The sequence below is a fragment of the Conger conger genome, chromosome 4 (assembly GCF_963514075.1).
Source record: "Conger conger chromosome 4, fConCon1.1, whole genome shotgun sequence".
Classification (NCBI taxonomy): Eukaryota; Metazoa; Chordata; class Actinopteri; order Anguilliformes; family Congridae; genus Conger; species Conger conger.
Window position 1 is genome coordinate 48118918 of NC_083763.1, and position 27534 is coordinate 48146451.

The 27534-nt window shown below is 42.9% G+C and overlaps 1 protein-coding gene across 2 annotated transcripts in view; it reads left to right on the forward strand.

The window, feature by feature from the left end:
* The first annotated feature begins 980 nt into the window (after window positions 1-980).
* LOC133125838 (SWI/SNF-related matrix-associated actin-dependent regulator of chromatin subfamily D member 3) overlaps window positions 981-27534 on the forward strand; it is a 38277-nt gene continuing 11723 nt past the window's right edge. Inside the window, exons 1-6 of one of the 2 annotated variants that reach the window (XM_061237513.1) lie at window positions 981-1164; window positions 12434-12627; window positions 14911-15000; window positions 19397-19439; window positions 21831-21953; window positions 22490-22612. In XM_061237513.1, coding sequence (XP_061093497.1) covers window positions 1087-1164; window positions 12434-12627; window positions 14911-15000; window positions 19397-19439; window positions 21831-21953; window positions 22490-22612 — 651 coding nt within the window. In that variant the 5' untranslated portion in view covers window positions 981-1086. The remainder of the gene's footprint in view (window positions 1165-12433; window positions 12628-14910; window positions 15001-19396; window positions 19440-21830; window positions 21954-22489; window positions 22613-27534) is intronic. The other variant, XM_061237514.1, reaches the window with a different exon arrangement.

Below are 27534 nucleotides of genomic sequence, written 5' to 3' on the forward strand. Positions count from 1 at the left end.
AAATATGGGAAGCAAATGAAGGTGACATGAGAGGATACTCAGGATTTATAGGGCAATATTATATTGGTATTATTTATATTATTTGTAAATAACAGCATGTATATGTTATTTACATTATTTGCCACTTTGCCACATTTTACATGTAGTGCATGCAAACAAAATTGCTTGGTAGAGTGGACATCTTGCTTTAGGCGATTCTTTTCCCAGTATGAGCCACTGTTATCACTTCCTTTTTAACAGCCTTAGAAATTCATATAAGCTGCAGTTTTACTTGTGTATCAAATTTGTTAATCTGCTTGAAACTTTGATAGTTTTTTATTCTTTTCTCAGGTAATTGGCTCTATGGCTTCCAAGTGTCTACACTTGGACATTTCCTCACATTGTATTCTAAAATTGCTGATTAAAAAATACTAAAGCCTGTGAAAATAGTATGTTTGTGATGAAAGCGAGCTGTGACAGCAGTTGCAGACTGTAAATACTTTCATGATAATCTCATGCTGGTAAAAATGCATGGCCCCTTTAAGGCACAGAACCCCTTTTTGAGAATGAACAGTCTCTGTTAGATCGGCTTGTAGCCCTATTGCATTTCTCAGTGCTGACTGCCAAAGAGAATGGATAACTATAAAGCAAACTTCTCCAGCCAGCGCACAAATAGCAGGGAGCAGCAGCCAGTCAGACCGCTTGCCCTTATCAACCAATGGAATGCAACAGCTGCGTGGGGGGCCTCCAGGGTGGGCCGGCCAGAACCCCCCTGTCAGACCCCCGCCCTCCCCTCCACGGGGCTTGTGAAAGGCAGCTCAACTAAAAAGTGTGAGAGCCAGAGAGAGGGACTTGGCTGCGCTGCACATGAAAACCAGAGAAGGAGAGAGGAAGAGAGAGAGAGAGAGGCCGAGAGAGGGAGAGAGAGAGGGGGGAACCGAAAAAGAGAGGGAGAGTAAGGGACAGTGCTCTGAAAGGTAGCCATAAAGAAAAGGAAAGTGGAATAGGGGAGGGGAGTTGAAAGCAGGGTGAGGGGAAGAAAGACTGGGAAAAGAGAGAAAACAAAAGAAAGAGCCAGACGGAGAAGGGGGGGAAGGGGGCTTCTGAATGGCTACGGAGGAGACAGCCGGGGGAGCCCGAAAGGCTACCAAGAGCAAACTGTTTGAGTTCCTGGTCCATGGAGTGGTGAGTGCCATAGATGCTGAAGGTTGACGGGGGAGCTGGGCTCTGGTGTTTGTGTGTGCGTCTGCGATGTGTGTGTGTGTGTGTGTGTGTGTGTGTGTGTGTGAGAGAGCGAGCGCCGCGGCAGCCTGCCTGTGTGAGATAGCTGGGAACGCTGCGTGAAGGTTATTTCCAGCCCCCCGAATCCCACACCGTTTCTTTTTAAAGAAGGGAGCTACGGCGCGGGGGAGGGAGGGGAGCGGAGGGCACGTATGGGGAGGTGGGATTTTTGTAATAACAAATAAAAAGGGGGGGGGAGAAAAAGAGAAGAAAGGATCGGCTGTGGCTGGCTCCTTGACTGTCTTAAACAGACCGGAGTGTGCTGGGAACCATATGTAGGGTAGTCGTAGCAGCCCTGCATTGTGTACCTGGAGAACACCCTGTGAGAGGAAGCAGTGCCTTTGTCGCTTTAGTGTTTGTGGTCCTCGTTTTTTAAATAAAGTGCTGCTATTTCACAGCTGGGATGACGATCCGTGCCGTCCTGTGAATGCCCGGAGACAACGTAGCAAAGTTGCACGCGCAGGGGGCGGGCGTTCTGGAACCACAGAAGCAGAATGACTAGAACGCTCTACCCCATTGAACGCAACTGTCAGATGTATGCAGGAGCTGTATCAGATAGAAGTAGTTCAGGATCTATATTAAAGGAAAATTCCAGGCTAAAGCACTTTGTCATTGTTAGAATTTGCATATTGGTTATCCCGGGCCAAATATTCCTGTTTTGTGTAGCATTTCACATTTCTGCTGGAAAACTTGAGTTCTGTACATGTGATATTGCCACAGTAGGCACGGTTTCAGCCTCTAGGGGACAGTAAGTCAGGAATTTTGCCTTGAAACCCTGCTAATCAACTTTCTGTAACACTCTTACTCAGAGAAATCAATCATTTATTAAGAGGACATTTTTTGCTTCAGTAGCACAGAATGCAACACCGTGGCTTGGATTAGCCCCCTCTCACTTTAGCTATAACATTGGCTTTGTCCAAATAAGCCTCATAACTGCTGTGTCCTCAGAATATGTATTGTCTACTAAGCATGGTGTTTTCTGTTTAGTGCATATTTTTCAGTATGCACTGGGATTCTATTTTCTAGCCATACCATGGAAGTGTCTTAAAATATTGTACCCTTGCATGGCTATGCTCTGGTGTTGTTGCTCTTGAGGGAAGCTTTATGCAAAATGGTAAGTTACTTCCTGAACATACTTAGCAAAACCCTGGAAATAAGTACAGCATATAATAGGATTTAGAGAACATTTTGACTAATTAACAACCTTCTCCTCCCGTATACTCAACAACTATACTCAATATATTCAAAAAATATTCAAAAACAGCCCTAGTCTCTTGGTGCCACAGACAGGCATGGTGCCAACTAATGTTAATGAAGGAGCAGATACAGAAGCCTGACAGAATAGCAATTGAAAAATTGTCAATAGTGATAAAGTAAAATATGTTACCGGCCCACTCAGTAATTGATTAGTAAATTTTTGTTGATTAATAAATGAACACATAGTATATCAGATAATAAACCCTGGAACGAATAGTACATTGCTGCTACATGTTTATTATACATGTTTAATATTGTGTACTAGCCTGGAATCTTTAAATTCATATTTGCATATGAAAAGCTGCCACGACATTGGCCAGCCAATCACTTTGAGCATTCGATTAGGTACAGTGGGCTCCAGAATTATTGGCACTTCATAAGAAGAAAGGCTGCATGTAATAAACAACATGGATAATGATCTATGTTGTATTTTCAAACATATGGTAAAACTACAGTGTCCTCCATACTTTTCTAGCTTTGAAAACTCCTGTGTCGCTTTAGCAGTATGTTTGGGATCATTGTCTTGTTGCAGAGTGAACCACCAGCCAATGAGTATTGAGCAGATAGGATAGGTGTCTATAGACTTCAGAATTCATTTTGCTACTACAATCTGTAGTTATATCATCAGGATTAATGAGCCAGTACCTTCGGCAGCCATACATGCCCAGGGATTAACACCCCCACCACCGTGTTTCACAGATGTTTCACAGCTTTGGATCTTTGGCAGTTCCTCCATACTTTGCGCTTGCCATCACTCTGATATAAGATCATCTTCATCTTATCTGTACACAAGACCTTTTTCCAGAACTGTGGTTGCTCTTTTAAGTACTTATTGGCAAACTGTAACCTGGCCATCCTGTTTTGTGACTAACCAGTGGTTTGAATCTTGCAGTGTAGTCTCAGTATTTCTGTTCGAGAAGGCTTCTGTGGGCAGTGGTCATTTGCAAATCTAAACCTGACTCCTGACGAGTATTTCTGATCTGTCGGAGAGGTGTTTGGGGATTTTTGTTTATTATGGAGATAATTCTGTAATCAGCTGTGGATGTCTTCCTTTGCCAGCCTGTCCCTTTGCTATTAGTAACCTCACCAGTGCTCTCTTTCTTCTTAATTATGTTCAAAACAGATGATTTTGTAAGCCTACGGTTAGTTATGTTTCATAATGGCTTCTTTGACTTTCATTGGCACAACTTTGGTCCTTATGTTGATGAACAGCAATAATTGTTTCCAAATGTGATTGAGAAACAAGAGGAAAGACTTAAGTGCTGAGAGCTTTCTTATACCTGCATTAAAGAGGCAATTAAACACACCTGTGAAGCCATGTGTCCCAAACATTATGGTACCCTGAAATTGGGGGGACTATGTATAAACACCGCTGTAATTTCTACATGGTGAAACCAAAATGTATAAAAATACCCTTTAATTGAACATTTTGGCCATACACACCATCAACATGGCGGCAAAATTGGATGCATACAAAGAGAAGCACCTCATACCTTCTGTCAAATATGGCAGTGGATCATTGATATTTTGGAGATGTTTTGCTGCCGGTGGTCGCAAAAAGCATGGGACAATTAATTAAACAAAGCACCAGGAAATCTTAACAGAAAATCTGGTTGCCTCTGCTGGGAACTTACTTGGTCACTTACTTGGTACTTGGGGAGGCCTGTAGCGTAGTGGTTAAGGTACAGCCCGCACAGCCCTTGAGCAAGGCCCTTAACCTCAAAGCAACTGCATTGCTCCAATGTTTGGTCTAATCAACTGTACGTCGCTCTGGATAAGAGTGTCTGCCAAATGCCAATAATGTAATGTAATGAATGAATCCAAACATACCTCAAACTCCACATAGAAATAGTTAAGTAAAAACAACAACCATGTTCTGCAATGGCCATCTCAGTCTCCAGACTTAAATCCCATGAAAGACATGTGGTCTTAACTGAAGAGGGGGGTATCCCAAGGATATCACCGATTCTGAAAAGCTCTCCATTTAGGAATGGTCAAAAATCCCTCGAAATATGTTCTCAAACCGTATGACATATTATAGGAAATTAATCATGGCTATCATCTCTGCCAAAGTTATTTGCAGAAAGTATTAACTCAGGGGTGCCAATAATTGTGGAACCTGTTTTTTGGGGAAAAAAATATTTTAAAAATGTCAGACTTTGTTTGATTCCATTGAATCGTTATTAAACCACACTGCTTTTCACATGTTGGAAAATCAAACTTGTCAATAACTTAGTTTACGGCATTTTTTGCGCATATTTATCAAGGGTGGCAATAATTCTGGAGCTCACTGGAGCTGTTTTTGTTTCGTAATGTTTCCAGACAAATTGAACAGATATTTACACAGATCGAGTAGCTCTGCATACACAAATGAGATGCAAGGCCATGCACACATCTGGCGTGGATTTAATTTTTTAACAGTATGCCTGCAATGACAGAAGATGTGGCTTGCGTATGACTGTTGTGAAGGGTGTCCGTATTCACATTAGCACTCACTGAAAGAAAACGATTAATAAATACGTAGGTCTGCGGTCACGGAGCATCCATTCACTCTGTCTCTGAAACCCAGTGTGCACTCTCACACACCCTGGTGCGATAGACTGTAAATTCTCATCAGACTACGCTGGATTTATCTGCTCAGCACTCCAGAGTTTCTTTTTATCCGTGGTGTTAGCCTGATAAAACCACATTCCAGAGTCAAGGAGATTTTCTCTAAAGGGCTTTAGGAGTTCCCTACAGGGAGCCTAACCCGTCACTAGACGGTAAACCGCGCGTGTCTGAAATGACACTGTGCTCACAGGGACTTGTGGCAGTCACTCACAGTATTCAAAGTCCATCGAAAGTGACAAGGCGCGTGTGCCACACGGCTAAATCTAAAGTGAAAATTTCCATTTGCCGAGGCATGACTATCAAATCCGGAACAGTTGGGCGATGTTGAGTAAACAACATATTGGGCGTCGTGTTTGGCCGTGCCAAACACTCGGCTCGGGGTAGTGCTAGTTACACAGAACAGTGGAGTCTATTAGAAATGATGAGTGTGGGTGATTGATGGGCGGAACAATTGCGCCGCCTCAACGCACCAATTAACCTTGAAGGGGCTCTCATTACTTCCAGCCTTGTGTGTTCCCACAAGTTATTTTAGCTCCGTCCGCCCTCTCTGGCGAGCCCTTGGCCGCCGTCACTCCGAAAGTGATTCGGCGCAGTGTCCGCCGAGAACCCACCGTCGTCTGAGTCCCCGATTTGCATTTCAATTAAGCAGGGGGAGGCCTTTCCTCGCTGTCATGTCCTACGCAGGTTGTCTAAGGATGGTGCGTTTACAGCGGGGTGGGGCGTGTCCCCTAGTACGATGTCCCGCCTGGCTGTAAATCCTGAGACAGGGAGAGGTGCTCTCTTGCCTCTGCCTAATGGCTCCTGTCTTCTTTTATTGCAAATAAGATGCCAACAACAGGCGGGGTAAGCATCCGTTAATGGATTGCTTTTGTTGTTTTTTATTGCGGTGTAATGAAGGGGATAAAGTAAAGATAAAATAAAGGTGACCCCTGACCTCTTCTGGTCCCGATTGGGGCAAAGAATCTGTAAGCCTCAGATAGGACCATTGAGTAAAAAATATGTAAGCAAAATTTTGTTATTTGTATATTAAAGCTCACTATAAATAACTTTAATTAATAGCAGAGGGACATGAGTGTGAATGGTGCAAGTGTGAACTGGTAATGTTCCTGTAACCTCACTGTTATGGCAAATAAATAAATAAATGTGTGTTTTTGATAATACAAGGTGATACATCAATTCACACAGTAACTGAAGAAGGTTACCACTAATAGACAAAGAAAAAAATAAGGAGATGCCGCAACTAATTGGCTCCTACCTACAATCTCAATAGTGGAATACCACCTTAAATTTTTTGGAGATAAGAGTAAGTAGATAGTGGCTATTGATTAAGCATTCTGTCCTCCCCTGGTGACTGCATTCAGCCAATGAAATGACAATCAGCAATGCCTCAAAATCTGATTGAGTCCACTGTCAAAATACATTCAGATACATTATGTATTAAACCCTGGGTTTCACCTATGTGTGAGTGAATGCGCTAGAGTATACTGTATATGTCTCTCTGTGTGAAGGAAAACATAAATACACTGTCTGCCCAAAGACAATTCCAAATTGTTGGCAAACAAAGAACACACGCTTGGCTTGAGTGGGTGGGCGGAGAGGGATTATTTTGGCGTCTCATTACGACTTTATGACTGTGACAGGGAGATAGCGGTTCCTGGCCTTGCCTGGCCTCCTTTCCGAGCCTCCTCCTATTCTGTAACCTTGTGTGAGAGTGAGGTCCGTGCGGCGCTGGGAGACAGATAGCCTCTCTCACCTGGAGCCCGCCGTGACCACATGTTCCGAGCTGGGACCGGCTGTCCTCCAGGGCCCAGAGATTGGCCCTTCTGCCAGCCGCCCTGGGGCCTGACCTACTTCTGCGGGGTCCAGGGTCACGTCGCGGTAGGTTAGCGACGTGACATGTTGGCAGAGCCTGGCTGCTCTTCCGCAGTGTCGTTGCGACTTTGCCGGGGTTTTTGCTTCAGTTTGTTGTTTCTCCCCTCCTCCCTCCCCCCAAAATCTATTTCCTGTTCCTGCTCCAAGCGATGCATAAAGTTGCGGTAATGTTCTCAGCAACTACAACAGTATATTGTCAGTTTATTAAACACATTTTCATGTGTCTGTTAACTGACGGCATAGATATATGGATCCACTATATGTTGTTTGCTTTACAAGATAAATGTCAGCACAAATTACAAGATAATGATGTCAGTTTTCTCCAAAAAATGTGATATAGTATATGTATCTGATACAGATCTGTAAGTGAACCTATGGTGAAATGTATGGGGACTAGTAGGCACGACACACACACAAAGTCCACAGAGTTTACTTATGATTGATAAGTCCAACCATTTTTCTGGGTTCATTGTTTCCGGTTTGGTTTCCAGGTACAAACTGAGGAGCAATTTAAGTCCTTTCACAAGTTGCATAGAAGAATCATTACGTGTTTGTTTTATGTTTTATAGAACGGTATTAATGAAAAAAGTGGGGGCTCTCTGCGGTTTTCACCTGAATCATGAAGCACGGCTCTCTTTCCAGTATGTGGCGTTCAGATGTAACTAAGTAATAACAGATCAACAAGACCAGCGTCGATCTCGCCAAGGCGATGGAGTCGACCGCTAATTTTGTGTTGGGGGAACTTGCAGACTTCAAGGTAGTAACGATGTGTGAGTCTGCCACTGTGTAATGGGAGAGAGCCCCTCTAATCACCCAGCGTTAAGGAGTGCTGTGGGTGGCGGCCCCTGCCCAGAACCCGCTGCGTGTAAACGTCTCGATGTTGAGATCACAGAGTCTCTTTGTCAGAAAGCAGACAGATGCAGGCCACCCGTATAGTATGTTTGTGTAACCCGCACAGGTGGGAGGCCCGTGACGGAGGAGTGACACGTGCAAGTGCACTTTGGCATTTTCACCACAAGCCACCAGATTTACACTTCTATGCGATCCATGCCACCATTTTGTTTCAGGGCGATTTCATTTATTTCTAAGTGTGGGTCATAAAAGATGCCCTATTTTAAAACAAGTGTGTTTTTTATTTTTTATTTGTTTGTCTGTTGTGACGTTTGTACTACCATTAAGTAAATTTTTTTTTTTTCAAATCCAATGTGTTACAGTACAGTACAGAGTATAGTGCCAAAAGAAATTTTGCTACTGTCCAAATACTTACGGGCTGCACAGCATAATTGGAAACTGTGGCTTTCAAGAGAAAGCACTGTAGTTACATTGCTAAATCAAATCTGCACACGGTATTTGCACAAGCGAATCTGTGGTTACGGGTGACAGTTACATTAGTGTTACCTCTGTCGCCACCTCACAGTTTGTAATCAGCAGCAGTCTTGCCGCTGCTTTTCTGTCGGCTTCACCGAGGCTTTCGGTTGGCCGGTTCATATGGTCTGGCCTGCCATCTGGGCGGGGCGAGTTGTTCTGCACTGATACGGAGGAGAAACTTGGGTAAACGCCAGGATCTTTTCAAGGTAACCGGAGTTTCGCCACCTTCTGTGCCTCAGTCAGGGCTGCACTGAACCGGCCGTGGGGCAGCGGAGGTGCAGCTGTTCCCACCGGTCGGCAGCCAGCAGAGTGACAACATCGCCTGTGTCCTCCCCCGTCCCAGCTCTCCCGTGTATAATCTTACATGCTTTTACACAGGGCCATTGTCACATGACATTGTGATTTTAGTTGTACTTTTGAATTTTGAATTTTTAAGTACTTGTTTACGTGCATGATAAGCATTTATTCTGCTCATTATTGACATTGTTGTACATTGAGTACTTAGTTGAGGTTCACTCTGTAAACTGTAGGTCATGACTCTGTCATCCTAGCAATGCATGTTTGTTTTTTTTAGGTGTTTCTGCAGTAGGTTTAGTTTTAACCATTTGGGACGTGTCTGTTTTCCACTCTTACCTACTGATAGGTGTGTGACATATTTGCTGCTGGTCTAAAGAGCATGTTTGGTGAGGACTTCATGAACTCCATGACATGTGACCAGAAATACTTTCTTCCCGCCAGGTCTCTCAGTAAAAATTTTTTTTATGGACTCCTATTTCATCGTATTTTGAAAATTAACTAGCGTTTGTAAGATGGTGTGACTCTCATGCGTGTGCTTGTTTGTTTGCACGTGTGTGTCTGCATGTGTGTCTGTGGGTGTGTTGTTTGCACTTTTTGTAATATCACATTTTGTTTTTACTTTTGTTTGTTCAGATTTCACAATAGTTGAGAGTCCAGTTAGAAACATGAACCATTTCCACACATGAATCCTCTGTTGTGAGAAAGGGGCCCCTCTCCTTTCTACAGCTCTTGGGGCAATAAGGTTATATTCTAGTAGGTTTTCACAGGTACCCTCCACAAGAACTACTACTCTTTTGAACCTCTCTTCACTCCAGCCTCCAGCCCAGCATGGGGGCACATTTCACAGCAATCTAGGCTCCACAGGAGAACTTCCTGGATGTAGAGCTGAATGAATGGTGCCATTTGCCTGTGGAACAGGGTCTGGCAAAAGCAGGGGTACTTTTAGCCGTGTGGAAATGCAAATGTTTGCGTGATGAAATCATCACTTGCTCCCACTCACTTAAAAACAAAAAAAACCTTTGCAAGTGGAGGTGTATGGTTTTATTTCCATCATGTAGGCTAATGTAATTGCTAGTAGTACTATGTCTGAAATCAGATTCCATGTCTGATTCTATGTCTGGTTCAATATTGTATATGTCTTCAAGTGGGTACACAAAAATGTTCATGACAAGAATCAGTTAAAAATCTACTAATAAATAATTATTTAGTAGACTGTATGTTACCAGCATAGCATCACAACATTAACCGATGCTGTGTTTATTGTATGGCATTTCCAGTTTTACGGCACTCATTTGCATTGCACTCGCAGTCTTGCTTAATTAGCTGTAGCATCACCAAGGGATTGAGGGTTGCAATCGACAGGGCATCACTAACCACTGTTTAATCACCTCATTGATAGCAAGAGTGTAGTTTCCTATTGATTCCTCTTGGTCCGCTTGCATCAGCTGGGCAGTTCAGCCGGTTAGCTGCAGGGTGAAAAAGAGCAGAAGCACATGCAAAAGAGCTGCATGTGCTTCGGTAGATTTGTGTGAGCTCTTTTCCCAAACCGGTGGAGTGTGTTACACCAATGTGACAGACTTACTCATTTCAATTAGTGTGCTGTGAATTCCAAATTGGGAGTTCAAGTTGCTCAAAAAAAGTGATAACGCTGTGCTGTTGATTCATTTGAGAATTGAACCCTGCTGAAAAAAGAACTCAAGCTAGCTTTTGAAACAGCTGGTAGCTGGTTGACGAGTTCAGACCAGTTCCCAGCTCGACCTGTTTTTGATGGTTGACCAGTTCAGGCCTGCTCTCAGCTTGACATTGTTTGACCATCTCATCTAGTTTTTGTTGACTAGCTACCAGCTCAGGCAAGTTACCAGCACTAGCTGGTTAACCAGCTCATACCCAGCTAGGCCAGCTTATGACCAGCTTAACCAGCACAATTTTCAAGCTGGTCGAACTGCCATAGCTGGGATTCACAACAGGGGAGGAATACAGGTTGGCCCTGAATAAAAACACATAACCTGCTCTGGACACAATGTTGTTTTGTATTTATTCATTTTGTTTAGTACAGTTTTATGTGTAGCGACTTTTAAGAAAGTGGCATTCATGTCATTAAGTCGATTCACATTCCAACAAGCTCAGGTGTTGGGAATACTCACCCCTGGAGTAATATCCGGAGATGATGCAAGTCTTGGCACAGCGTTGACATCTATCTCTCCTTGTACAATAATTGTTATGCCAATGTGCATCTGCCTGTCACTATTGCTGCAGTTTGAATGATGGGCTCTCTCAGCTAGCCTGGGTCGTGAGATTTACTGTCAGAAATTTGACTCAACCGAATCCTGGCCCAGATATCCCAGCGTGACCCAACAGAGTAGCAGCTCTTTTGGGTTGTGCGTATGGCCTGTGCAGTCGTTCCCGTGTACAGTGGGCTGAACAGAAGGCTCCTGTGACCATTGGAACTCGCACAGTGGCCGTGCCCTCCACGCCTGCTCTAGCAGCTGTTGCTAATGGAGTGGCGGACACAGGTGTGAGCCTCACCAGCTGTTCCTCGGACATCAGCGGGCGCTTAGCCTGGGAGGTGCAGCGGGACTTCTGATACAATGTCACACTGCTCCCATGTGGCGGAGACTCTGTCAGGCTGCATTTTACTCAGATTGGAGCAGTACCCTGATTTGGCAGTGTAGAAGTGATAGTTTGCAGTTTTGGGTCACCTCTGTTGATTTCAACAGGACTCAGACTGCAGTATGGCTTCATTACAGTAATTACTCTTCTCTAGTGCCACCTTGTTGCTCCGTGGCAAGCCTGGGTCAAATATGTAATTGTTTTGGACTTATCTATGCTTTACTGAGCTCTCAGAAAGTACAAACCCCACCTTCTGGAATAGATGCACCATGCAAGAGCAATCAAGCACAGAAAAATATTTTAATCCAAAGCAGTGACGTATCTGATCCAGGTCTGCTCCACAGGCACCACTCCATATACTGTATAATGCAAAATGTTACGTCTTTTATTTTTATGTGTTTATTATTTATAGTCTATGATTTTCATATTTCAGTGATCTTAACATATCTCTTGCAAATAACAAAGAATGACTCCTGGACAGTATATCCTACTCAAAGACATGCTGTAGTCATGTAGTGTATTAAGGCCTCAGTATCGCTTGTGGAGTTTGGGTGTCAATCAGCAGGCAATGCTATGCCTCATTGCACAATAACTGTCCCTCTGGTCAGTTAGGTCCCTGTGGTGTGCTAGCACTAGCGGCCTCAGCCATGCAGTTCACTGGGAGAGTTACGGCACAGCTCAGGCTGATAGAACACAGTCAGAAGGAGTGGACATTTATTAGCATGTGTTTTGGAGGTCAGGCTTCTGAGTGTGTGACTTCCAGCGCATACATGGACTGCGGAAGTGAGGAGGCGGCCCTCAAGTGTGATTGGGCAATCCAATTTTAATTTCAATTATAATAATGAGAGAATTGAAATTAGTTAAAAATGACAACTGCACTTAGCCTTCACAAACTTTAGTTTGCTACTAACAGAACATAAACTCTGGAGAAGAGCATCTGCCAAATGCCAATAATGTAATGTAATGTAAACTGTAAATAGGGTTTAACTGGATTCCCTCAAATCCCCACTTATTTTATCAGACCACTTCAATGCACTAAAAATCTGTTGCTGGGCACACTGAAGCCTTTTGGATGAAGACTTATACTGCTTAAATGGTGATCTTTGTGACACTGTCATCCCCTTACCCAGACTCTTTTCTGCTTCTCTTCCCTCCACAGCGTCCGGGAATGCCCTCTGGAGCACGGATGCCCCACCAGGGAGCTCCCATGGGCCCCCCGGGCCCCCCGTATGGAGGGAACCCGCCCGTGCGTCCAGGCATGCCCAACCCAGCGATGGAGCCCAGTCGTAAACGCCCTGGCCCCACGCAGCAGGTCCAGCAACAGCAGCAAGCTGTCCAGAACCGGTCCAGAAAGTGAGTCCCGCCTCCCCCCCAGCTCGGTTGGTTCTGCACTCTCCGTGTCCCGGCTCTCCTCCTCCACTCACAGACTCATCTTTGTCTGTCAGTCCGTCTATCCGCCTATGCATGCGGGGACTCCTGGCTTTTCCCAGTGTAACCTGTCTGTTTGGTCAGATGTCCATTCTCTTTGTTTTTATCTCTCGCGCTGTGGTCCTCTCTGCACCCTGGACGGCGTGCCTCCAATGAGCTGACCTTGTACGTGAATGTGTTGTATTATACGGACGTGTCATTCACTTTCTACGGTCTATGGTCTCACTTTATCTTCTGTCTGTCTGCATATTTGGACATGCCAGTGATTCACTGTGTAGGGTCATATATTATCCACCTTCAGGCGGAATCCTCCATATTCTTTTGCAGAGCTTTTATTCAGGTAGAAGATGGCCTGCTCCTTTAAGTCACTTCCTTCTTTCTTCCTTCAACCCCGCCCCCCAGGAAAATGGCAGATGTGCATGGCTCGTTGGCTCGCGATTTTCCCCGGTCCTTACTGAAGCTCGGAGAAACCGGCAAATCATTAGAGAGGCGATCGATCACTCACCCAAGAGACCCCATCCCACAGTGCAGCGCATCGTCATTGATCCATGAACAATTACCCGGCCTTGTCAAACAGGCAGGGTGAGATGTTAACTGCCGCCTTTCCTAACCCCTCCACCCCCGACTCCCCCGGCTTGGCTCAGACCAAACGCGGATCGATGGGAGCAGGCGATCCGGGCGCCCGCTTTCTAGTGTGCGCATGCTCATCCTGCATCAGGTTCTACTGTATGTGGACGATGAACTCCCAGCCACCCCCTAGTCTGTAGAACAAACCTACCACTGCTGTGCTATGGATAGTACAGATACAGAGCAGATATATGGTCATCTTGCAGATAGATGCGGACAGTGGCCCAGCCACAAGCTAAAGATTCAAGCCAAGATTGCGTATGTTTAAAATGAACCGCTGAAGTTCATCGTTGTGTGAATAAGCAAAATAATAGATTATATGAAGTTCTACTTTGAACTGCAGCCCAAAACGTGTGGGCATTAAAATAAAAAGAAAAGGAAAAGTTTCATTAAGAGAACATATTCAGCCCCTCCAAGCCTGTCCTTTTTGCATATGTTGCTTCAAAATACCATGAGCTTCTTTGAGCCTTTATTTTGACCCACAAGATGAATATCTCTGTAATACAATTGTCCATCTCATCCCACCTGTGTTTTTGTAACCGCTGTTCCACATGTCCAGCAATACACATATAATATAATATTTCCTCATCTGAAGAAATGAAGGCTTATCTTTTTAAGGCACAGTTTGTTTGAATCTGATGGCGTGCAAGTCAATGCCTGCTGTATACTGTACCTAAGATTGCGTGCTTCATTTTTAATTACTGTATTTATCCCCTATTTTCCTCCTTTATTCCTCAAGCGAGAATCCCCACTTTCACTTTTAAAGCCTGATTTATACTTCTGCATCAAATCTACACAGAGGCTATGGCGTAGCCCGATGCGCACCTCCCCAGAAATGTAACTACGCGTCGTAGCCTCTGCGTAGATTCGACACAGAAGTATAAATCAGGCTTAAGTCTGCAACAAATTCAGGAGGGCTCAGACTAATAAGCATTCCCTCGGCCACCATTTCTTTTCATTTCTGAGCCTCAGGATACCCCTTTGACCAGAGGAGGCACTGTTGTGCAGTGTGGTGACCAAAAACCTCCCTGCCTGAGAAACTCTGTTGGCAATTGCACATTGCCTCATAGGACCCGAATCCAGTCTTCTCTCGCACAGGCAGGATTTTATTTGGGATTACGGAGTGCTTCACCGCAACAAGGGCCGGTGCCAAATCAGGATACTCCCCTTTCTGTCTTTCTCCTCCTGTGGATGCCATATTGTGTTCTTTATTTGTGTCCCCTCACCATTATCCTCTCTTTGCTGTTGATGGCAATGGACTATACTGTACATGTATACGCGCTCTAATCCCTCAGTTCTCAATGGTGTTCAGTACCTATTTGTGGCTGTATGTCTGTCTGTCCGTCTGGCTTTATGCCATCTTCACTAATACCGGTGTCTGGAGCATGATACACAGAACAGACCCTTCCCCTAATCGGCCAGTCAGTAAAGTGCCCCCATCCGCACTCCCGTTACACATTCCTACACACACAAACATGCACACACACACACCCACCCATTCATTGCCAGAGCCAAATGGAACCTCCCGCCAATTCACATCAACCACTAATCGGAGAACCTTCAAATCCCATCAATCCTTAGGAAACCAGTTGGATTCCCTGGAGCCAATGAGATCGCAACAAGACAGATGGACATGCGAGAAGCCCAATCAGATCCCACGCTTGGATCAAAGTAGGAGTCTATTCTGATGCATGTTAGTTTGACCGCGTGTTTTTAGTTTCCCTCACCCATGCCCCCATCCCTGACCCCAGCACTGCCCCATAGCTCTGCCCACCGTCCTGTTTCCACTGTATGTTTATAAAGGACAGGCATGTGTCTCCAACAAAGGGCTGTTTTCCAGATCTAATATTGCAAATGGAGCCCCAAACACAGAAAGATCTTCAGTATATTTTAATGCTATGCATAGAATGCAATGCGCGGTTATGCAAACACCTAAACCACAATTTATTCCATGAACAAATATGGTGAATCGGAGTTCAATATTGTGATCATTAAGCAAAGGAGAAAATGTTAATAATTGCATTCAGGTTTATGCCGCATAAGAAATGCAGCATTTTAATTGTAGTGAAATGCATAAATCTCTTTGAAATGTTCTGGTCTAGCCAGTAGAAGATAGCATTTCTCTTTACCTTTTATTTTGGGTCAATTATAAGGTCAACTACATCGTAATTAGTTTAATTTAAATGTGGTGGTGCATGTTATTGAAGCATGGCATGATGAGAAATGTGAAAATGGAATTTGCTGTGGTCTGGTCTGTGGATATTGGGCAATAATTCATAGTTCACATTGATGAAGGAGACCCTTATATCAGTCATATGATATGCAAGGTACAAGATTCTTATTCTTTAGTGAAGCCAGTCAAGATGCTTGTGGGAGTTCTCAAAGCACTAGATGTACCTCTTCAAATTTACCAAATGCATTTTGGAGACCTGTCTTCCTGTTAAGATAGTACGCGATGGCCCGGAGATGTTTGACAGCTGAAGTGTAATGTGGAGGTGCCATTACCAGGTGAAAAAGAGACTTTATGTATTCTAAAATATACCAGCACCTCCGCCAAGATAGATGTGTGAACACAATCACTGTTGGAGCCCTCCAATCAATGTTAGACAAATAAAGTAACACATTACAAATAGTTGTTTCTGGTGGGTTGTGAAGCCTATGATACTCTTGTGTTTGACACACTTGAGAAATGTGCCTCCCGCAACAAGCTTGTATTTCCAGACCTGGGTCAAATATGTAATTGTTCTGGATTCAAATACAATACTTTTCTACGATTTAATAAGCTTGTCTTGTGTATTGGAACTGATATACTCTCAGAAAGTGCAAACCCTACCTTATGGTTCTCTTGGTTGGCTTAATTGCGTAAGGCAAGTTCAAGTGAGCACAAAAATGTATTCGAATCTAAAAAAAATTATGTATTTGACCCATTACAAATTCAGATGCAGCCGGACCATCTTCAGTCTCCTGTCCTGGTTCTGTCCCAGATACAGGGTGGTTTTAGTAGGCTAAGTCACCTAAATTATAATAAATGATGCAGGTCTTCTGTAACCTGTCACAGTGGGCCTATGTGTTGCATTCGGCTGTGAATGCACATATTCTGCTCTTTTATTAGCTTGAAAGACAATTGTACAGTTCACAAATGCAAAGTCGAATAGTTTGTTACCACCTCTGTTACTCCTTGTGTGCATTTCCTGCTGTGATGCTGTGTCAATAAATGACATGCCTCGACATCACAGGGGTTTGTCTACTGTGGAATCCGACTGCAAACAGTGGAAACCCTCTTCAGGCAAACCTCTATACTATGTACACTCACCAAGCACTGTATTAGGAACATGTTTACTATTACACCTACTTATTCATGTGATTATTTAATCCGCCAATTGTGTGCCAGCAGTGCAGTGCATAATGTAGATACGGGTCAGGAGCTTCAGTTAATGTTTACATCAACCATTGGGATCAATGGGAAAAAATGTGACTTTGCCTGTGGAATGATGCTGATCTCCTGGGATTTTCACGCACACTAGTCTCTAGTCTGCAAAAAATGGTGCAAAAAAACAAAAAAAAATATACAGTGAGCAGCAGTTCTGCAGACATAAACGCCTTGTTAATTACAGACGTCAGAGGAGAATGGCCAGACTGGTCAAAGCTGACAGGAAGGTGAAAGTAACGCAAATAACTACACATTAGAACAGTGGTATGCAGAACATCTCTGAACACACAACTTATCATAACTCTAGCAGTAGAAGTCTAAAAAATACCTCTCATAACTAAGTCTAATAAATACCTAATAAAGTGCTCACGGAGTGTATGTTGGCTAGCTACCATTTGTAAAGGTAAAGTACAGGGTATCCATTTTCCCGACCTGCACTGTATGAAATTAAAAACAAACGAATTAAACATCCCGCTAATTTTGCTAGCCAGCTAAGTGAGATAACAGTGCAACGTTAGCTAACCAGCTTGTCAGCTAATAACATATTTGAATTAGAATACTATTTGCTAGCATCTAAAGTTAGCTAACTGCTATATTGGGTAGATATGGAACTACCTATAACTTCATATGGCCAACACCAACAGTGAAGGTTAACATCGTCTAATAAATATTCCCATTCATAATTAGATAAATTGGTCTATGTTGTTCAACTAGCCAAGCTAGCTAATACCAATGTGTTAATTCGTTTTTATGAGTAACCTACAGCGTAGAGCAGGCTGATGTTAGCGTTAGGGCTGATCAATTTAATTTCCTGTCTTTTCATGCTTTCAGAAAATGCAAACATTGTCTATAATTTAGTGCTGAAGTCTGTGCATTGCTGCATTCAAACTGTACTATATTAGAGACCTTAAATGAATGAGGAGGCCAGGTGGCCAGTTGTAGGTCTTTCAAACAAAACCATTTAGAGAAGAGAATACAGGCTTTATTTTTGAATAATGAAGCATTCATCAACCTCAGCATAAGTCCAAGCCTTTAAAGGAAGTGCAGGTTTTATTTGAACCTCTCTTACACAGTAAAGAGTGAGAGCCAATTTGATCTCATGCAGCTGCGACAGTGCGTCCCCCAGAGGAAGACTGAGATGGGTGAGATGTGCAGAATTTCAAATACCTCCTCTACAACCACATCAACCCCAAAGCCTTGACACCTCTGTTCTGCTTGATGCAAGAACTGGGGCCCAATCTGTAGGAGAATTTATGGGGTTCCCAACTGATGGTTCATATCGTATAGCCCCCCCATGCACTCACTCTCAGATAGAAAGGTGGAAAGAATGGCTTAAAAGGTACAAATGCTTGTTACTGGGGGGTACCCAATAGGTACGTAAAACTGTACCCCCCCCAGCCAGCTATGCATAATTCATTTGTACCTTTTTGCTTTTTTGTCCCCATATAGAATATTACTTTACTTTCAGGGTACATTTTGGAAATTTGTTTCTTAAAGAACTAAAATGTACCACTGTACGTTTATTTCTGAGAGTACTTGTTGGAGCAGGCACCTCTGTTCTTGAGATCTTTCTTGGAGCACTAAAAGTCCTGTCATAGTTTTCTTCCACCCATGAACTCAGCCAGTTGATTTTACTCATTCCTGGTGACAAAACACTGGGAAGGATTTTTAGGTTCTGCTTTTGGGTGAAAAGGCACTGGGCTTTTCGCAGGACTTTTTCACCATTTTCTTAGCTATTCCTTCAGATCTGAAAAGTAGCGGTAGCGACTGAATATATGAGATGAAAAATGCACAAGTCCAGATGCTTCTTTCCAAGCTTGCTCCAGTACATTGTGTAAGGCTTATATACAATCTCTTCTCCAGTACAAATGGGAAAAGCGGGGGGGGGGGGGGGCTGCTGTGAATGAATAAGGGTCTGAGAGTTAGTGTGACATCAGTTTGTGTCACGTCACATTCATGTAGTGTCACATTAAACACCACCGGAAATAAAGCGGTTTATGGAACGGACTCATTGCAATGAATGAAAGATACAAGAACCAGAGAAGATAAGAAAGTATATGTTTTCTAATTATAACAGTTGAAGAGGTTATTTCATCTGCCGATTGATCGCTGGGAATGAATGATCTATTTTAGTTCAGGAATCGGGAATGAAATGGAATGCCTGCTTAAGAAGAATGAGAAAGCCAATGAGTGTGAATAGATACCAAAAAAACCCCGCAAAAAAGCTGAAAAGAAATGGAAAGAGGGCAGGGATAATGCTATAGAAACCCCTGCAATGCAAAACTGAAAATCTAAGGGGCGGGGGGAGCGTTGGGGAGGGAGGGCACTAACTTCAGCTCACACAAAAATCCATCAAAATTGAAAAAGCCTGGAGTGGAGGTGGAAATAAATTGGCTGCGCTCCGTCCTCGCCCGGCAGCTCGGCTCTGCTGCGTGACGGCACGGTTCCCGCCGCGTCCCTCTTCTCTCCTCAAATCCGCACCGCGCGCCCCGCCTCTACCGGTTACCCACAAACAGCTGGGAACGCTGTCTGGATGTGTCCCAGTAATTTAGCAGATGGCCTGTGTACTCTGCTATCTGTCACCATAGTAACATGCTCTCTTTTTTATTTCTTTCTGTCTGTCCCCCCCCTCCATAGTGCCAAGAGAAGGAAAATGGCAGACAAGATTCTCCCTCAGAGGGTGAGCTGCTTCATTTTTTTTGTGGTTTCTCCTTGTTAGTCTGTTTGTCTGTTTGTTTGTGTGTCCATTTCTTATTTTTACAGAGAACTGTTTTTTTATATATTTTTTTTTAGTAGCAGGTGTTTTAGGTACGGTGGGAGGGATGTCAGAGGAGTGCGAGGAAGAGCAGGATTGTGGGTTTAATTTGGCGACTGTGGGGTATTTAAATGCCGTTCGGGATGAAGGGTGGTCTTAACATTGGGGAGGTGATTCCCCGGGGCTCTTCATGGGGTGGTTACTGGACTAATTTACACCAGTAAGGCAGACCTAATAATTTAAGTTCAAGGGAGACCCATCGCTGTTGGTATACGCTAGACATGCCTGTTTTACTCCTGCTGGAGCCAGAGCTGCCATTCCACATATCGCATCCCTGTTATTACTGTGATGGTCTGTGAAAAGTTTTTGCCTTGCTGTGCATTCATGGTTTTTGTATGTCTTTTTTTGGGGTGGCGAGGATGGTTGAGTGACTGCGCTCGTGCAGGCTGTCGGCAATGCCGTAGCTCCCATGCCTACTTCGCCATGGGCGTTTCCATGCTTACGCACCTCTCATCCCGAGCTGAGACCTGGAGATAGCATGTGGCAGAGGCGCCAGACAGATTTCTTGAAGAGGGATTTTTTTTTTTTTTCCTCTCTGGGTTGTCTGTCTACTCCTGTTGTACGGTGTTGAAAGAGAGAACGATAAGAGAAAAAGGGAGGGTGAGAAAGGAAAAGGAAGGGATGGGGAGGGGGGGGTGACTGTGCAGGGTGTAGCGTTAGAATCTCTGGGTCGGAGCCCGAATGGCGGCTCAGCCGCAGCATGGTGCAGTCTCATTTCCTCTGGGGCTGTGCATGCTGATGCAGTGCTCGGGGCCATATCGCTGCATGAGCCACACGTGGGCGCACCGAGCTCAGCAGGGCTGCCTCGTCGTCCCTCACCTGCACAGAAAGCATGTCGGCGTGTCACGGCAGGGGAAATTGCGGACAACCTCTGGCTAATGCGGTCCACAGCCGACTGCAGCTGAGATGAGCGATCTGATCTTAGCTGACACCAGCTCTGCCCTTCAAAGGCGAACCAGAGAAAACTACCATTTTGGCCAAAACTGTCTTAAGACTGTAAATTAATTTCTGGATAGTTGTTTTATTTTGTGGTCAAGTATCTGGTTCAAGTCCTGCCCCTTTTTAGAGAAAACACGTTGCAAGAACTGTAGTAACTACAAAATCCAGGACGGTCAAATAACTCTAAAGCCATTTTTCTCAGTTTCACTGTTTGTGTAGTTACTGTGGAATCAAGGCATCTTCTAAGTCAGTAGGCCACCAACATTTGCACTTCAGAATCCTGAATGATGTCCGGTCCTCACTTTTGTCTTGATATCTATTTATGTATTTTTGTGCTCTATGATATGAATTAGTGGTTGCCCAGGGACTGTGTGGAACATATTCAGTGATGGCTTGGGTAGATAAGAGCTGGTTCATTGAGATTCCTTAGCCCAGTAAGTGCATTGTATCAAATGGCAGATAAGAGACAGAAAACTAGATTTTGAAAGTGAAACAGAGACTGGTTTCACAATCTGTTGAGGGTTGTGAGACGAGTCCCAGGGCATGTCATTTGAACATTTGCATTTAACTGCCTCCTTTTGAGACATGTTTTCTGTTCAACTTTATTACCTGACATTGCTTGCTTAGCTGATACCCTCAGTCAACTTACACAGCTTAAATTTGACACCTTATCCTACTGTACATCTTAAATGGTTACTGAAGCGATTCAGCTGAATTAATCCAGGCTACAATAGCATGTCACACCTTGGATAGCTGAAACCTGCAGCCATTTGGTTTCAATGTAAGCTTTTCACACTTCTTTGTAATATTGGCACCATACTGTCAGAGGATGTATTAGGTATGTGTTCAAACTGAAGTCTGCTGCATGTCCCCCAAAGATGGCTGTTCCATCAGAAAACTGGAACTCTTTAATCGTCTTCACCATATCACCAGAGCGAGGGTTAAAGTATACTGCTGTTATATTGTTCCTGTTCATCTTCTTTTTTTTTTTACCAAAGACTGGGTTATAGCAGTGTCCTAAAAATTATGCATTTTTGCAATCGTTTATAAACTCGGGTGAAGCACTATGCTGTGGAAATTGCAGCATCAGCGCGAATGTATACAACTGGGCATTGGAAAAATGGGGAGAAACCTGAGTAGTAAAACATTTTTTAAAGTTTTATGTAATGCGTCAATCTCGTTCCGGCTGTTGGTTGGACAGAAGTGCAGCTGAGAAACAAGGATATAATAATAGATACGGGGGATACAGTAACACAAATGGTTGTGTTCTAATAATGGCATTATAGTTGGTTCCTGTTTGTGTATTTATCCAATCAGATCCGTGAATTGGTCCCAGAGTCCCAGGCCTACATGGACCTCTTGGCGTTTGAGCGCAAGCTAGACCAAACCATCATGCGGAAACGGGTGGACATTCAGGAGGCCCTGAAGAGACCAATGAAGGTACCTTTGGTTGTGTTCCCCTATGTCCCCTTTCCGTTAGTGGCTTAAAGTTATTGACAGAAAAGAGACACATACTGTAGAAAATAACTTGAGAAGGAATGCTGCCTACCCCGAGGGAAATCTTAGTTTTCATATGCATTACGGTTCTGTACAGTATACTGTATTGAATCTATAGAGTCTCCATAACATAAGCTGGCAAATCCACTAGGGAGGTTTTGATTACCCACAAGTAGAAAATAGATAGTTCAAAAGCTAAATTGAGAGCGCTATCATAAGAGAGGGTTAACATTATGGAGTAGTTTTGACCCTGGCCAAATCTTCACATTACAGACAGTTAAAATTAGATTTGCGGACTAAGATTGTTGATAGATTCTTAATCAGTTTTACCCCTTTTGAACATAATGCCTAACAATTAATTTGGAGTTAACTAAACTACTTGTTGAAAGCACAGAACAGTGGAACTATTAGCGGCTAGGAGGTTAACCGTGAATATAATATTGTATGAATGATAAACATGTTTGCCTTTGTATCTGCAGCAAAAACGCAAACTTAGGCTGTACATCTCCAACACCTTCAACCCTGCCAAGCCAGATGCCGATGACTCTGATGGCAGCATTGCATCATGGGAGCTGCGAGTTGAGGGAAAGTTGCTGGAGGATGTGAGTAATTTTTTTCTATTAACTTGCAGTCTGATGACATTCATACCATTCTCCAGTGTGATTGAAGTGAGCCCTGGGATTGAAGAAAGCTGAGGGATTTTAGGCTGCTTTCATACCAGCCATGAATTGTACATTGTACATTTACTCCCTTGGTTTAGATTCTAGTTTTGGTGACTGGTGAAGCAAGCATAGCATTGCTGTGTTTTTGTTGTTTATCATACGTAACATTTTTAACATGAATATTTATTAATCACAAAAAACTACATTCTAAGTGAAATGCATTTGCTGAAAGCCTCAAAAGACAGGGAATGAAATTGATCAGCCCTAACAATAACATCAGCTTGCTCTCCATCAAGGTATCAGCACAGATCTCTGCTGCTGCCATACATAATGTCCAAAGAATGAATACATTTAGAGTAGTGCACTGTAATGTGTCTTGGCAATTTTGCATATTAAAGTTAGAGGCTTATTTTGCACTTTTTCTAAAGCATGCTATACCATGCTCACTATAATTCTTGATGAACGGTCAGTGCATTTCATATATTGGAACTTTTCATGTAGAGTATGCAGGACCATGCATGCATGCATTCAATCATTTATCATTCATTTATTTACTCATTTCAAGAATATTGTACACAAATTTTGTACAGTTGCTTCTATAATAGGCCTTTGTTAGAGTATTTGTATGGGCCAACTTTTTGTGATTTCTGCCTGTTTGCAATTGTCAACTCTATACTATAGGTCTATAGTTTGGGCACTGGTAGCTGTAAGGCAAATGCAAACAAGTCCTGGTTGGAGCCAATAGAGCCAGCCATCTTCTGTGATAAGTCTGTTCCTCAAAATACTTTATTATTGAATTAATTAATACCTGCACTCTTGACAGACATTCATATGTGTGGTTCTCTGCAGTCTGGTGATATCTGCTCCAAATCACTACCAACATTTTTTCTTCTTAAAGCAAGACCAGCATGAACATAACCTGATGGTGCTCCATCATGTAAGACAGAGTGCAGGCAAAAATTGTGAGGGTTTGACCAATTTGACCAATAATTTCATAACATTTCCAACGACATCTCTTTGTTTACAAGTTCTGGACCATGTGATTTGCATTCATTCTTGCATTAGGTTTGATTAAGGAAACAAACATTTACTGTAGGTGTGAAAGTGCCCTTAAACATTCTCTCAGCAACTCTTTGGGCTCATTCCAATCGCTTATTTTACCCATTATCCATTATTTGATCTCCTTGTTCCTTTCCTGACCGAGCAATCGATAGAGGTCTGCCAGCTTTAAGGAAATTCCAGCCCATTAAATGTTAAACAAGGAGCTAGGAGGCTCCCAAAGATTTTTTCTTGAGCAAAAATCTAAAAAAGTTAACAAATTTAAGAATTTTCTTCAAAAATATTTATTCTTTCCACTGAAGTCTTATCCCTGTTGTCTGATTAATTTCAGGGCATAAGTAAGACCAGAAGCAGGGTAAAAAGCCCTTATATAACGTCAATCATAGCCCTACTAAGCCCTGAAAAAAGATAGTGGAAAAAAGTTGGTTGACTGTTAGATTAGATGTGTTATGACATTGAGAAAGTTTCTATTAATCTGTAAAACATAGGCTTAGGAAAGATTGAATTGCCTTAATACATACTAGAGTTTCCCCAGGTGTCCTTAATCTGGATTTGGTGTAATATTCTTATTATTTGCAGAATTAGATTAATTTTATTAGATGCTTAATATCAGTAATAGTTACATAACCACAAACCACTGACTGATCAAGTTCCGTGAACCAATATTTTCCAGTGCTATTAAAGTCCCCACCAAAAGTATTGGAACAGCAAGGCCAATTCCTTAGTTTTTGCAATACACTGAATTGTGCTGGGGAGAAATTCCAGGTTTTTTAGGCCAGGAGAGGGTGCTCCGGCCACGTTTTATCATTATTGCCTCACACGGAATGCACAATGGGGAAAAAAGAGATAGTCGGAGGACTGAATTGCTTTTTACATTAAAAGACCTTCAGGAACCTCTTTAGAGATAGGCCAAGTGTAGGGACTGGTATTCCTATTTTCCCTTGGTCGGGTGGTTCACCATGAGACTTGATGCTAGGCATGTTGGCGGCCACGTCTCTCTCTTTGAGATTTGTTCTTGTTCCTTTCTAAAGCCCTTTTGGTAAAGGGAGTGATAGGCGGAGCTCACCTCTGGGGGTTATCTTCTGACCTTAGTCTGTACCGACTTTCTTCGACAGCTTTTACGGATCTGTTTTGGTTGGCGTTTCGCCAGGGAGTTTCTTTCCACACCTTCCGTGGGGGGCTCCTAGGTTATATTAGGGGTTATCCCACGTATCATGGGTAACTTTGTGATCCCTTCTCGGCCGTGCCTTGCCTCCCACCCCCTGCTCCCTGAATACATTTAGGGTTGAGGTAAAAAGATGAATATTAGACTAGAGTTCAGAATTTCAGCTTTTATTTCCTGGTATGTAAACCTGGATGTGTTAAACTACTTAGAACATAGCACCTTTGGTATCAGGCCACCCGATTTTTAGGTGGACGGAAGTATTGGAACAGACTATTTAAGTAAATTAAAGTAAATAACACTTAAGCATATCCCTTGCTTGCAATAACCAGTTGCAATTTCCAGTCTTTTACTGCAGCCTCTTTCAGTTGTTGTTTGTTAAATGAAGTCCTTTGTTGTGTTGGCAGTGTGTTTTGGGTCATTGTCTTGCTGTATGATGAAGTTCCTCCCAATTAGTTTGGACGCATTTCTCCAAAAGCCATCATGAGTTACATCATAAATAAAGATTAGTGAGGCCACTCCAGAAGCAGCCATGCAAGCCCAAGCCATGCCACTTCCTCCACCGTTCTTCACAGATGAGCTTGTATGTTTTGGATCATGAGCAGGTCTCTTCTTTCTCCACGCTTTGGCCTTTCCATCACTTTGGTAGAGGTTAATCTTGGTCTCATCAGTCCACGTTTTAAGACCAAGTGTACCAAGTGTTCCAGCACTTTTGTGCCTCATCTCTGTACTTCTTTGCTAATTTTAATCTCGCTTTCCAATTCTTACTACTGATGTGTGGTTTGCATCTTATGGTATGGCCTCTATATTGCTGCTCTCTAAGTCTTCTTCAAACGGTTGATTTAGATACCTTCTCCCCTGACCTGTGGAGATTGTTTGTGATGTCACTGACTGATGTTTTGGTGTTTTTCTTCACATCTCTCACAATATTTCTGTCATTGTTTTCTTTGGTGGACCTTTTCCATGTCTGTTGCTCAGAATACTAACGGTTTCTTTCTTTTTCTGGAGATTCCAAGTTGTTATACAAGCTATTGTTTCCCCCTCTTTTCTAAGCTTCAAAATGGCTTGCCTTTCTCCCAAAGACAGCTGTCTGGTTTTCATGTTGGTTTATCTTTTCAAACACAAATGCAGTCTTTAATCAATCAGTCTAACAGGACACATCTGGGCAACAAGAAACACCCATCAGTCACACGTTCCAATTCTTTTGCTCACCTATAAATTAAGTGGTCTGATACAAAAGGTGATATGTTCAAAATTGTTTAACAAATCTAGATGAAAATACCAGGAAAAAAAAGCTTAAAATAAATTCTGATCTGTCATCTCATGTACATCTTCAAACTCAATTGTATTCAGTGTATTGCAAAAACAAAGGAATTGACCTTGCTGTTCCAATACTTTTGGAGGGGACTATATATTGGACACATATTTAGCCGGGACCCTTGTCACACCAAGGTGAAGTAGCTGAGTTCAGGATTGATGAAAGTTTCTCTCGTCTGCAAGGGAATGTGAATGTGATTTTATATACCTACGTATATACAGTATCTGCCCTAGCACACATGCATATGGTGGAGCATGACAGCTCAACTGAAAATATTGGTGTTAAAATTAGACTTCGCAAAAATATTTGTGGCTCCTACTCTTGGAAACTGAGAGACTCAGCAGTAAAAGCTGAGGTCATGTTTAGTGTTTGAACAAAATATGAAAATTGCTAGCTGTTTGATGGTGTAGCTGCTCTGTGGTATTTGTTTGACCGTGGTGGTTTTTCCATTTGTAGTGTGATTGTTTGGTTGGCATGGTGTTGCAAAAGACCTCGGGATTCCTGAATATGGAAAAGGGCAGTGTGACTATGAATTGTTTTTGCATTATGTGCCAGTCTTTAAATGTTTGGTGGAGACAGGAGGCTTTGATTGCACTGTAGTTTCCTCTGTTGTGCAATAGCATTTGCGTGTGCCCTTAGATTAAGTATACAGTGAAGTTTTATATAAACTTCTCACCTTATTGTACGTCATATTTATAATTCCAAGGGGCTGAGACTCACGGTAAGTGTGTGGTGATGACAGCTCAATTGTTTTCCTCCGATTATCCCCCTTTTATCTTTTATGGTTGCACAATTATGCAATTGGTTTTGCTTTTGAACTGGTTGATGACTTAAAATGATTTATTGCTACTCACGTATCTGTACTGTGATCGCATGTGTATATATCACAAATAGTCCTAGACTCAGGAGTTCATCTGAATCAGTAAGTTGGATGCCACTATTTTTGGCATCAAAATCCCCCTGTGCCATCCATCAACCCTCAACCTTCTTTCTAAGCATGATCTTAGCTCTTTATTTAATAGATATGTTGCCAAATCATTATATTATATTATTTTATGTATGCTGTGGTCCATTCTTAAAGTGAGCCAGGAATATGACAAAATATGTAATGCCATGCATTGGATAAAATACACATCACTTCCCAAGATGAATTGTGAGTTAACCTCACTTTGGAAGTATAGTATCCGTCATTCTTTTTCTTTTGTTGTTGTTAATGATGCCCTTGGCAAACATTATCATTGAAAACGAGTTAACCAGACTTGTCTTTTGAGTGCAGCTTTTCCATCCGTCGTAAGCTGCAGAGGGGATTTCACAGGAGGGCAC